At 35.1% G+C, this 13,511-nt stretch overlaps 1 protein-coding gene across 1 annotated transcript in view; it reads left to right on the forward strand.

Annotated features, from left to right (window-relative positions):
* GMPS (guanine monophosphate synthase) overlaps positions 1-13,511 on the forward strand; it is a 75,356-nt gene that overhangs the window by 35,234 nt on the left and 26,611 nt on the right. The window contains exons 4-6 of the mRNA XM_063097382.1: positions 1,768-1,946; positions 5,039-5,153; positions 12,773-12,870. Coding sequence (XP_062953452.1) covers positions 1,768-1,946; positions 5,039-5,153; positions 12,773-12,870 — 392 coding nt within the window. The remainder of the gene's footprint in view (positions 1-1,767; positions 1,947-5,038; positions 5,154-12,772; positions 12,871-13,511) is intronic.

Here is a 13,511-nt window from a genome sequence, read left to right on the forward strand (position 1 = left end):
ATGCAAACTTCTACCTTAAGAAAAATAGAAAAAGAGCAAACTAAACCAAAAGCAAATATAAATAGGACATAAGAAGATAACAACAGAAATATATGAAATAGGGAATTAAAAACCAAAGGTTGTATCTTCAAAAAAAAAAATCAACAAAATTCATAAACCTTTATATAGACTGACAAGAAAAAAGAGGACAGAAATTACTAAAATCAGAAATAAAGCAGAGGCATTATTACATTGTCATTATGGTTTTTTGAGGTGGTGAGATTTAGTTTCTTTCTCTTTCTTGTTTGCATTTTTTGTTCTACCAGTGGGTTTTTTTCTTTCTTGTGTATTTGTGGTAGTGATTACCATTTTTGGATTCTAGATGCAGGACTCCCTTGAGGATATCTAGTAGGGCTGGTCCTGTGGTGGTGAACTTCCACAGTTTTTGTTTGTCTGGGAAAGATACTATTTTTCTCTCATTTCTGAAGGATAGCCTTGCTGGGTATAGTAATCTTGGCTGTCAGCTTTTTTCTTTAGTGTTTTGAATGTATCATCCCCTTCTCTTCTGGCCTTTAGAGTTTCTTTTGAGAAACTGTTAGACTGATAGGGGTTCCATTATAGGTACTTGATGCTTTTCTTTTAAGATTCTCTCTTTGTCTTTGAGCTTTACCAGTTTAATTAACTATAATATGTCTTGGAAAGGATATTTTTGGGTTGAATCTGGGGATCTTTGAACCTCTTGGAACTGAAGGTCCATGTCTCTTCCTACACTTGGGAAGTTTTCCATTATTATTTTGTCGAATAGGTTTTTCCATGCCTTTTCCTTTCTCCTCCCCTTCTGGAATACCCATAATTCGAATGTTTTTATGCTTAAGGTTGTCTGTTAGCTCTCTTAGATTTTCTTCATTTAAAAATTCTTTTCCTTTTTATTGTCCACCTGGATTATTTCAAAAAGACTGTCTTCAGGATCGGAAGTTATTTCTTCTGCTTGCTCCTAGCCTGCTGCTTCAGCTATCAGTTGTGTTTTTTTATTTTGTTGAGTGAATCTTTCAGTTCCTTGAGTTCTGCTATATTCTTTTTTAAGGTATTAATCTCTTTGTAAATTTCCTCCTTCATATCCTGGATCTTTTTTTCTCTTTTCATTATTATGTTGTCTGAATCTTCTTGTATCTCTCAGTAACTTTCTTTAAGATTGTTGCTTGGAATTCTTTTTCAGTCATTTCAAGGGTTTCCTGCTTTGTAGGGTCTGGTGTTTGATAATTACTGTATTATTTTGGTGGTGTCATGTTTTCTTGGGTTTTTGTATTTCTAGTATCTCTATGGTGATGTCTGGTCATCTGGTAGAGCAGTTGCTTTTTCTCTTATTCTAGAGTGGGCTTTGAGGAGACAGCCAGCCTCTTTTTTCATTCTTCTCTGGAGACTCACCTTGTGTCAGTACAGTAGAGTGGTGGGCCACCTCCTGGATGGTGGGTGGGGCTACTGCTGTGGTGTGAAGCTGCTTTTGCAACAGCCATGGCTGTGGTGGGCCACTTGGATGGAAGCAGTGTTTTTGGCATGCTCTCTTGCCTGCTTCTGGGCAGAGCTACCCTCAGCTCCGGCTTAGGACCCTGGGCCTACTCTCTTGCTTGTTTCCAGGTGGAACAGGCTGTCTTTGGCTCCTGCCCAGGACCCCGGGTATGTTCTCTTGCCTGTTTCTGGGTGGAGAGGGCTGCCCTTGGCTCCTCAGTAGCCCTAATTTTCATAATTAAGAATATGTTTTTGAAATAATATTTGTTTTAATCTTTGCAGCTAGAGAGTGCTGGAGGAGACCTTAAGGATGGCTGCCACCATGAAGGAGCCGTTGTCATTCTGGATGCTGGTGCTCAGTACGGGAAAGTCATAGACCGAAGAGTGAGGGAACTATTCGTGCAGTCTGAAATCTTCCCCTTGGAAACACCAGCATTTGCCATAAAAGAACAAGGATTCCGGTAGACTTTTCTCTAGTATTTTTATGAGGAGATTGGGCTTAGGTTGTGGAATATTTTATTATTAATTTACTTGGACACTGAATTTTTCTGTGAAAATAAGATATTAATGGAATGGTTTCACAAGATGTTCCCAAGGCTTTGATTGTGGAGGGGGGGAATTTAAGTTTCAGTTAAAATATTAATTTTAATTTTAATTTCACAGTTAAAAGAACTTATTATTTGAATATTTTATGTTTCTTTGGATTTGTGGGTCAGAGTTAGATGTAGCTATAATGGTAATTTATTTATTCATCCTAAATTATTCAAATCAGAGGAAAATACATAGGAAGGTGGATGGGATACTCCCAAGAGAAGAAATATGTGTACTATAAGTCTCTTTTGCTTCCTATCTCGAGACTAGTTTCTAAAGTATGAAAAAGATTTCTTAAGTCTAATATAAGTGCGGATTCCAATAACTTGTACTCTTAAAACTAGTCAAAACAACAGCCAATATGTATACAATTTCTTCCTTCAACAGCTACTTCTGTTTAATGCTATGCTTTTTCTCATGGAATTAATGTTCTTTATTAAGAGTTTTATCCAGAAGCAAAGCACCTTCAGTTTATGGCTTCGATTGGCTCTTGAGTCTTAATATTAGACAAACTATACTTCTCCCCAAATGTTTTATTTTTCTTAACCATTTTCTCATTGGAAAAAAAATGCCTCTAAAAGAACTTTTAAAGACGGCATAGACATGTGTACATTATCCTGTGATTTCTTGGTTCTGAAGTAGAGTGAATTGGAAATTAGAAAAGGTAGTTTTAAGTTGACCTCTGTTGTAATCTTAGGATACAAATTAAAAACAGCTGTAAACTAGAATTTGTACAGTTAAAAACTGTAGAATTTTAGAGTAAGAAAGGATTCTTGAGTTTGTCTAATTCAGCTGTCTTGATTTATCAGCAAAAACTAGTTTTAAAGGGGATCAAAAAACTGTGATATCTGAATAGCTCTCTGTCAAATCCAAGTTCCACCATTCCCCTCACCCAAAACAACCTCCTCAAACTAACCCAGACTAAATGTTTTAGAATAGAGTAGTCAGATTCTTGGCAATAGAATCTAATTGTGTTTCCTGTCACTTGATCATAATAAACACTTGCTAGGTCTAGCTTGTGCCTAGTACTTCTTTTCTGTAGTAGGGGAATAGAAACTGTGGCACTATAGCTTTTATTACTGTATTTTTTTCTGCCGAAATATCTATTTGACCATCCATTTTTTAGAATAAATGTTTTGTGACATGAGAGATATCTTAATGCACCTGTTTTATAACCTTTACCTGCCTGATACATAAAATTGGTATTTGGAATGACTTATGGCTTATTGGGTCTTGTGATTGCAAGTTAGTTTCAAAATAATGGGATAGAAATAGAAGACTCCGAGTGATTAGCTCTTCTCAAGGTTGATTGAGATAAGACTTTTCATAATTGGTTTAAGTACTACTTGAGTTTTATCCTTGACTAAGTCCATTATATGTATATTTTAATAGCACTAAGAATCTTATAACCTCAAGTCGTTTAGCAGATTAGTAAGGGAAGCTGGGCAGTCAGTCCCATGGTGGTTATTCTTTATAAAACTAAATATAACATACTGAGATTCTACAGGCCTTGATTATTGAGTATGTTTTATAGAATTTTAGCTTCTGTATTTTTAAGGAGCTGGGTTACAGTTCTGCCCTCAGGGCTAACCCCACACCTCTTTAGAATCATTATTGTAAAGATGTCACATTTATCTTTTGAGTAGGTTGTCTTCCGTCTCTCTTGCTGGAGATAGGCAAACAGACATTGAATACCATGTCTCATATACCCATACAAAGTTCAAAGGGTGCTTTTGAGCTCACTAAAATTATTGATATGTTTTTAAAAAAATTCCCTAACTTGCTGAGTGGTTTTTGTGAATTTGACTTTTGTTACATTATTCTTCTGGACATATTATAAGCCTAGCAATATATTTTATATATATTTTTACATGGCAGGCAGCCACTAATTAAAAAGTAAATTGTAACATAAATTTGTTCATAAGTACATTTTAGTTAGGTATTGGAAAGTATTTTGCTTTTAAATATAAACAGATTTATCTGCAGTTTCAAACTTAAAATGAGTTTGAGGGTACCTTAAACTGAGCAAAGGGCATAAGTATGCCTTATTGTGTGAGTGAGCATGTTAAGCAAACTGCAGAGCATGTGCATGCAGTCTGAAGGTACAAGCCTATCTCTATAGCCGTGTGGGAGTGAATGCCCAGTGCTGCCAAATTTTTTTCTTTTTTCTTCAAGAAAATACAGAAGTCTGAATTTTTATGTGAAATTCCTAAATTAAAATGTTTTAAGTTTTTTCAGTGAATGCTGAGGGCCAAATTAGTTGTGTCAGTGGCCAGGTGAACAGCATAGTTTGTAGTTCTCCTTTATATAATAGTAGTTCAAGTCCTGGGTTAACTCATGGAATGCTCTGCAAACTGTAATGTAGCTCAATTACAGTATTGGCCTGAGTTCTGAGAGCAAGGCATCTGGGGCAAAATTGGTGTTTGGTTGCTCTCTTGAATCTCGGAAAATTGTTGGGGATGTTGGACGGATTTTGAACAAGGAAAGGTAATCCATATTTCATATTCTGCAGGTCTTGCTGTAGAGTAGTTTGCTCTGAGCCATCCAGAGTCTTTATAATATTGTCAATTCTTACGTGAACTGATAGGCTCTCAGAAGACATGTTTTCTCCAACTCCCTTCAGAATTCTCATTTACTTCCTCCACTGATGAAACAATCAAACAAATTCATGCTTTTACAGATAAAAACATTGGTATTTTTATATTCGGAAATTTGTGCTTATTAACAAGTGAATGCTGAATTGATAGACTTATAAACATCACAATAAAGTATAGTAAAAATAATTAAGCTGTGTAGGACAACATTTATTAGCTGTAATATAATCTGGATCTGCTACAATGTACCAAAAACATAAAATCTCAATCTATATTGTCTTTCTCAGGGTACAAGGGAGAGAGCATAGGCTTTGTATAAAAATTAGCAGTTAGAGATTCTTCCCTGACTCTCTTCCTTTAATCCACAGTGCTATTATCATCTCTGGAGGGCCCAATTCTGTGTATGCAGAAGATGCTCCCTGGTTTGATCCAGCAATATTCACTCTTGGCAAGCCTGTTCTTGGAATTTGCTATGGCATGCAGGTACTTCCATAAATTTGCTTTGAGAGTTTACTTATATTTTATTCTGTTTGTTACTTATACTGTATTAGTATTTTCTCTCTTAAGGATATTTAGGATACTTAGTTGGATGAGAGAATTTGCATATTACAACTGAGTATGAATTGCTACAGAAAAATGGCAGAACCGACGTGATAGGGGAATCTATTTTCTGAAAAGTAACTGTAGTACTTCATGTAACAGAACACTCCATTTAAAAAAAAAAAAATGCAAATTTACATAAAAGCTGCAGAAGTAGTACACAGAGCACCTGTATATTTTTATCCAATTCTTCATTTGCTGACATTTTTGAACCATTTGAGAGTAAGTTGCTATGTAATGCCTTGTATTTCCTGAGGACTAGGACATTCTTCTGCATAACCACAGTGCAACTGTGAAAGTCAGGAAGTTAACTGATTTAGTTTTAACATCTTATCCACAAACTCCATTCACATTTCAGAGTTTGTCTCATTAATGTTCCTTATAGGTCATGGATCCAAGCTAGGACCATATGTTGTATTAAGTTGTCATATCTCTTTAGATTCCTTCAGTCTGGAACAGTTCCTTGGTCTTTCCTTCTCTTTTATGACCTTTTGTAAAAAGTTTTTGTAAAAAGTACATGCCAGTTACTTTGTAGACTGTCTTTCAATTTTGGTTTATCTGATGTTTCCTCATTGTTAGGTTCGGGTTATGCATTTTTGGCAGTGCCAACAGAAGTGATGCTGTGTCCTTTTAGGGGCTTCTCATCAGGAGTCACACAATGTTGCTTCGTGCCGTGACTGGTGATGTTAACTTTGATCATTTGGTTAAGATAGTGTCTGTCAGGTGTCTCCACTGTAATGTTAGTTAAAAATATATGTACCTTGGTAGTGAATCAAAAGCAAGAATAAATAGGGATGTATTAGGTCTTCAGAGACTCTTCTAAGAGTTAACGTTCATAAATCTATTTTGGCTGCTTTGATACCTTTTTTGTTTTACTTTTTCTATTTTATTTTAAAGACTTAATTTTTTTTAGAGCAGTTTTAGGTTCACAGGAAAGTTGAGAGGAAGAAACAGATATCACACAGACTCTCAGCCCCCACACATGCATAGCCTTTCCTATTACTGACATCCCACACCGAAGTGGTACCTATGTTACAATCAGTGAAACTATATTGACACATCATTATCACCCAGAGTCCATAGTTTACATTAGGGTTCACACCTGGTGTTGTTCATTCTATGCATTTGGACAAATGTATAATGACATGAATCCACCATTTATATAGTATCATACATAGTATTTTCACTGCCCTAAAAATCTTCTGTATTCTGCCTGTGTATCCTTTCCTCCTCCCAACCCCTGGCAACTGATGATCTTTTTTACTGTCTCCATAGTTTTACCTTTTCCAGAATGTCATATAGTTGGAATCATGAAATATGTAGCCTTTCATACTGGCTTCTTTCACTTAGTAATATTCATTTAGTTTCCTCCATGTCTTTTCATGGTTTCATAGCTCATTTCTTTTTAACACTGAATAATATTCCATTTTAGGTATGTCGCACAGTTTATTTATTCATTTACTAAAGGACATCTTGGTTGCTTCTTTGTTTTGGCAGTTATAAATAAAGCTGCTCTAAACATTTGTATGTAGGTTTTTGTGTGGACATAAGATTTCAACTCCTTTGGATAAATTCTAAAGAGAGCGATCACTGGATCATGTGAAAAGAATATATTTAGTTTTGTAAGAAACTGTTTCACTTTCTCCCAAAGTGGCTGTACCATTTTTCATTCCCACCAGCAGTGAATCAGAGAGTTCTTGTTGCTCCACATCCTCACAGGCGTTTGGTGGTGTCAGTGTTCTGGATTTTGGCCATTCTAGCTTACTTTAAATTTAAGTAGTATAGGTTCAACAGACAAGTAGAATGTCATTATTGAATAAGATGATGGAAGGATAATACTGAGCTAATAACGTTCTAAATTCTCACTTATTCAAAGAATGATGTAATTCAGTAAGATCTATTTACTAAGGAGGTAGCAATATAAATAGATACATTTAAGAAAACATCACTGGTGGTTGTAAGCAAAATGATTACAGAATTGAGAATTTTTAACGTTTTTTATTTAACTAGATCATCTGAAAATTGAATTAGCTAGGAAACGATTCCTGAATAATAATATATTAGTTAATAGGTTATGGTATTTTGCCTTTTCTAGTGTCAGAAGCAAAGTACTTTTGTTGTTATTGTTTTTAACAGAATTTTCTGTTATGGTAAGAACAGCCAAACAGATATAGATGTCTATGGATGAATTTGTTCAGTTTGTGAATTGTCTTGAGCTCTTTTCCCTTTTGCTGCCTTTTGGCATTAGTGCATACTAAAGTGGAAGGGAAGGAATAGAATAGAAGTGGAATTAATCTAATTGTGAGACCTTAATAGACCAAAATGGAATTGTTGTTAATTAAAGGATCAAGTTTTTAATTTTCTTATGATATTCTGATTCTCCCTAATTGATTGGGAATTACCTGTTAATTTTCAGTTTTTTGCATGTATGGCTTAATAAAGATGTATTTATTTCTCTCAGTGACTCAGGTGAGTCCTTGGATTGAAGATAATTTGAAATTTTAGTAATTGGGCAAAATAGAGGGTGTGTGTGTTTTTTTTAATCATCTGATTGAAACTGTTGTGCTTAAATATGAATAGTACAAAAGGGAAGCTGTTTAAAAAGTAGAAAGTGACCAGATTGATACATTTTCTTCTAGCCAGCTCTGGAGCTTTCAGTGAAGGAAGAAAATATAAATCAATGTTCACATGAGAATGTTGAATGTTTATATTATTTCAATTCTTGATATAAGAGCAGAATGTTAGAAAGAAGCTGGTCAGTTAAATAGCTGTACCAGATTTGGTTTCTTCTAATTGTTTATTATTGTTTTCTGCTTTGATTTAGAGGAAATACAGGTCACTAAGAATATGTGCAGTACAAAATCTACAATAACAGATATTTTCTTCTGCAGGCAGCAAGAATTTTATAGTGAAAGGCTCTTTTTCCCTTTTCAGTGTCCTCTGAGAAGCCTAAATGGTGACTATGAATTTGACTTAGAAAAGATTTTTCCATCTTGTAGTCATAGAAGAGCCTATATTCTAATGGAGTTGAATATTGGAAATTGGCTGTCTTTGTCTTAAATGTACCTTTGTCTCATGATGTAATATATTGACATAATTTATTGATCTCCCTTGCCAGAGTAGTCAACGTTAATCATAGAGCACAACCTACACTTAAGTGGTTACTAGTATATTGAAAGGCATTATAGCATTCCATAAGGAAGAGTCTCATAAGATATATTTTTAGGACCTACGTATAGTGAAATAGATCTGAAAAATTCTCCTTTAATTTAAGAAACAGAGGCTTAGTATTTCCTCAGTATGTCAGATCCCAATATAATTATAAGGCCACATTTTTCTTTCAGTTACTGAGGGTATCTAATGATAACCAGAGCCAAGCATACTGATGTTAAATGCATAAAAAATTTTGTCTTTATTATCATCTGAACTTTTAAAGTAGGCTGACAATAAGCTGATCTTAGTCCTTTGGGCAGAAATTGTCCTTTCATAAAATATTTATGTAGACGATGCCATCTAGTTAATCTGCTGTGTGTAAAGGACTGCACTTTTTAGTGATTATGTTGGGTAATTTTAGCACCAAAGTGTGTACCTTTGCCTTCCATGACATTCTGAAATTTTAGTAATTTCAATGTCTTGTGTACCATCTTTTCTCATTAATTGGGCTCTCCTGTCAGAGTCTCTCTGATTGCTTCCTGATAATGCTTTGCCCTAGAGGAAAACATCTGTCCTGCCCCTTGCTCCCTTTCTCTCTGTTACTAATTTACGCCCCACCCATTGTAACAAAATAGAATATTGGTAGAACTTTTGAAACTCCCTTTATACCTTTCCCCATTCATTTTCCTCTCTCTTCCTATCAGAGGTAACCATTTTTCCTAAATTTTATTATTTACTCCCTTTCTTTTTAGCTTTATGTGTTAATATCCCTAAATAATATATTATTTAGTTTTGCCCATTGACCTTTATATAAATGAAATTATACTGCCTGTATTATTTTCAGCTTTGGTTTTGAGATTTATGCATGTTAATACATTTAATTGTAAGTTATTTATTTTCGCTATTGAATTTGTTGTTTGAATATTGCACAAGTTATTTCTACATTCTAATGTTAGTGTTGCTAGTCTTTTTCCAGTTTTTTGCTATTACAGACAATACGACTATGAATACTTTTGTAATTGACTTTTGGTGTTGTACATATGCAAAATTTCTCAAGGGTTACCTGGAATAGAATGCTGGATCATTATGTCCATTTTCAGCTTCACTAAGTAATGATATTTTTTCCCTCAATTTACATTCCAACAGCAGTGTATAAAAATATCTTGTGCTTTATATCTCTGCCACCCCTTGACATGGTCAGATTTTGTGTGTGTGTGTATATATATATATATATATATTTGTATATCTGGGGAGATATTAGATGGGATCATATTGTAGTCTGTGTGGCAACGGCTAATGTCAGAATCCTGTTATCATCGCCAATTGCAGCACTCTTAATCCTGTTCATGATGCCAATTGTAAAGCGAAGTGACCACGCCAGTTGTCAGGCTCTTTACCTGCCAGTAATCCTGCACCGACTGGGCTGATTGCTAAGGCTGGGTCTGGAGCCCACAGACCCCTCAAGCCCATTCACAGACAGGGTCAGAAACCCTTTATATGCCAGGCTGGGTCCCCAGGCCCCTCACATGCCAGACTGGGTCACCAGACCCCTTCACACGGGTCTGTGAGCTAGGTAACTGGCCAAAAGGTCCTTTGAGCCATAGGTTGGAAAGCGTGGCTGCGTGGGCAGATGCCTGCCTGCTTCACTAAAACTCCTCTCTCTCTCTCTCTCTCTCTCTCTCTCTCTCTCTCTCTCTCTCTCTCTCTCTCTCTCTCTCACACAAGAATAGCAGCAAGACTAAAAAGATACATTGGCTCACATGCACACAAACTCCACACATGCACTCAATTTACTTACAAAGGATGTGCTAAAACCACACCCAGCTGGACCCTAGGTGAGGGTCCTGACCAAACTATTCTATTTTCCCAACATAGTCTTAATGTTCATTTTCCTTATTATTGTAAGATTTGTATGTTTTTTTTTTTTTTTTTGCCATTTGTATCTGCTTTACTCTAAAAGCTTGTTCATGATTTTTGCCCATTTTTCTATTGATTTGTCTTTTTTATTGTGTTGTAAGAATTCTTAATATTTGCTGGATTCTAAACTTTTGCCAATTACATATATTACAGATACCTTCTAGATTGTGGCTTGTCTCTTCACTCTTTATAATTTAACTTGGCTTCTTTACGTACTCCCACAAAGTTTTGTCAAGTTATTTTTATTGGCAGAATTTTCTTCCCTTTCACCCTTCCCAGTCTAAACTTATTGTAAAATTTGAGACAGATAAAAGAAGAGCTGATTTGTTTGGGTGGTAGACCTGGAGTACTATATGGGTTTCTTTGAGGCAGTTAGGATCTTGGTGTTATCAGGAATACATACTGAAAACCATTTCCTGAAGTCAAGGTAGAATATTAAAATAAAAATTTAACAAGAAAGTAAATTGTCTTTTTATACATAAAGTTATCCCCTTCTTCCCCAAATACACACTTAGCTGATTGCTGAACACCTTGTACCTTCAACCTTAAGTAACTTTAAGTGTCTTCCAAGCAGGTGAGATAGCTTTAAATTTTACTATAAGCCCTTCAGACTTTTAAATCCTATAGAGTTGCAACAGCTTTGGTTATCTTGATCTTTCATCTGTCTTTGAATTATGAATTGCAAATTAGGGAATGCAGAGTACACAGGCTCTTTGAGAATAAAGAAAGATTTATTTTTCATTCAACAAATTTGAATGGCTGCTCTGGGCCACATGCTTTGCTAGGCACCTAGGGCTATAAAGAGATGTGCAGACATAGGGGAGAGAACATGGTCTGTTTTGACGGTTACACTAATTTGAATGACTGGAGTGGAGAATGAGGGGAAAGATGACTCGTGAGACCAAAAATTACACAAGAACCATGTAATGAAAAGTCTTGTGTTTGATAGAAGGGAGTTGGATTTTATCTTGTATACCAGTGGTCGGCAAACTACAGCCTGTAGGCCATATCTGGCTCATTGCCTGTTTTTGTATCTGCATGCAGAGAATGATTTTTACATTTTTAAGTGGCTGGGAAAAAATTCTTTTTAAAGGGTTATATTTTGTGACACATGAAAATGAAATGAAATTCAAATTTCAGTGTCCATAAGTAAAGTTTTCTTGGAACACAGTCACATTTGTTCTTTTAAGTACTATCTGTGACTGCTTTTGGGCCATGATGACAAGAGTTGAATAGTTGCTACAGACACAGTAGGGCCTGCAAAGGCTAAAATATTTACTCTCTGGCCCTTTAGCAATAGTTTACCAACGCCTGCTGTAGATGCTAGAGAGCCAATGAAGAGAACTAACACAATCATATTTACATTTTAGTAGCTATCTTTGATAGATCTAAAAAATGTAGACTGGAAGATGGGCAAGACTAGAGGCAAGGGGACTGATTAGACTGCAACAGTGTTTCCTAAATTCCATGTTAGTTAATGTGCTTCAAAAAAAGTTTTATATCTGAGTCTTCAGTTTGGGAAATATTGTATTACACAAAGATTAACAAGTTTTTTTTTTTTAATGCTGGACTTAACCCAAACCTTTATTTGCTAATGGTTTTGAAGAATATGTTACTGAATTATAAGAATAAACAGTTATTTAGCCCTCTGCCTGTTTTTCTGTCAGGGTTTGCATCATACATTGTTATGGCAGATGTCTTATGACACCTGTTATGGAACAAACATACTAAGATGAGTATTATATTAATGCAGATTTAATGTCTGCAAAAATCTTGTGTGTATTTATCTGATGTGGGAGGATTTGGGGCATATGTAAATGAAAAATTAAGTAAAGAGGATTGATTAACAAAGTATACCAGCATATGGGATTTGAACAGATAAGTTTAATCCATATTTTCTTGTTTATCCCATCTCTACAGCACTGCCTTCTGCATGCTTTCAGACTGTTCCTTTGAGGGTATAAATAGCTTGGAGGAATTTTTTTTACCTGTCTAGATTCTTGTTTTGGTACCACAGTTGTTCTGCTCTAGAGTTGTCTGCTCTAGCTTTTTCTAAGCTCAACCCAAAGTACCTTTTAAATGCTTTTGAACTAAACTTGGACATAAGTATTAATCTCATTTTTAACAGATGAATTAATTAAGTAAACTAAATGGAAAGTTTGCCAGTGTTTAACAGAAATTAACCTTAGGTCAAATTTCTAATCTAATTTTGTTTTATGATCATACCTCTTAATAACTGTGTAGTTGTACATATTTGATACCAAGTTATTTATATTAATTGATTTAAGTAAATTTAAATTATTATTTTGGGGGTATAAACATAATCGGTTTTCTAAAAATCAGTAATATGAATTATTAAACTAGCATAACAAAATGACTAGGTATTTTTGTTTTTGTTTATATTAACATCAATTTATTTTCTCTTTGAACAGATGATGAATAAGGTATTTGGAGGTACTGTACACAAAAAAAGTGTTAGAGAAGATGGAGTCTTCAACATTAGTGTGGATAATACATGCTCTTTATTCAGGTATTAAATTTTTAGATGAATAAGAACTGTAGTAGATTGAAGTTGGTACTGTTATTCTTCAAAATTGGAAGTTTTATAATTCATAAACAAGATTAGTGCCATAGTAGTGGCCACAGGTGTAATGATCATATTTGCCTTCCAGATGAGAATCAAGACAGCAGAGGATGATGGCGATGCTAATTAGGAATAAGGAAGGCCTTTAGGAAATAACTTGAAAGCCCCTGTGCAGTCTTGGAACCCTGTTTAGAATTGCCTATTATGCCAACATTTGTAGTAGTAGTTTTCCTTTTTCTCTCTTTGAAGTATAATTGTATTCATTACTGTGCCAGGTGTGGCACATAGATGTTTTAAACTGTCATGTGTCTACTATGTGCATGTACATACCTCTTTCACCACCACATTCTTGCTAGGAAGTTACAGGCCATCGTTTGCTGGACTCATTACTAAAGATGTGTTCCTCCTCACTTCTCTACACTGAGGCAGAACTGTGCCTAGTGTACGGTCTTTTTAATACAGTCAGTATGTTATTTGATTTTGTTGTAGGTAATAAAAATGCTGTAGATGTAATCTGTTTAAAAATTGATGATAAGCTATTCACTAACTTCCTAGAATCATTGATCTTCTGCTTTGCTTAAAGAAAA

Source organism: Cynocephalus volans, chromosome 1, assembly GCF_027409185.1.
Source record: "Cynocephalus volans isolate mCynVol1 chromosome 1, mCynVol1.pri, whole genome shotgun sequence".
In the NCBI taxonomy this organism is placed as follows: domain Eukaryota; kingdom Metazoa; phylum Chordata; class Mammalia; order Dermoptera; family Cynocephalidae; genus Cynocephalus; species Cynocephalus volans.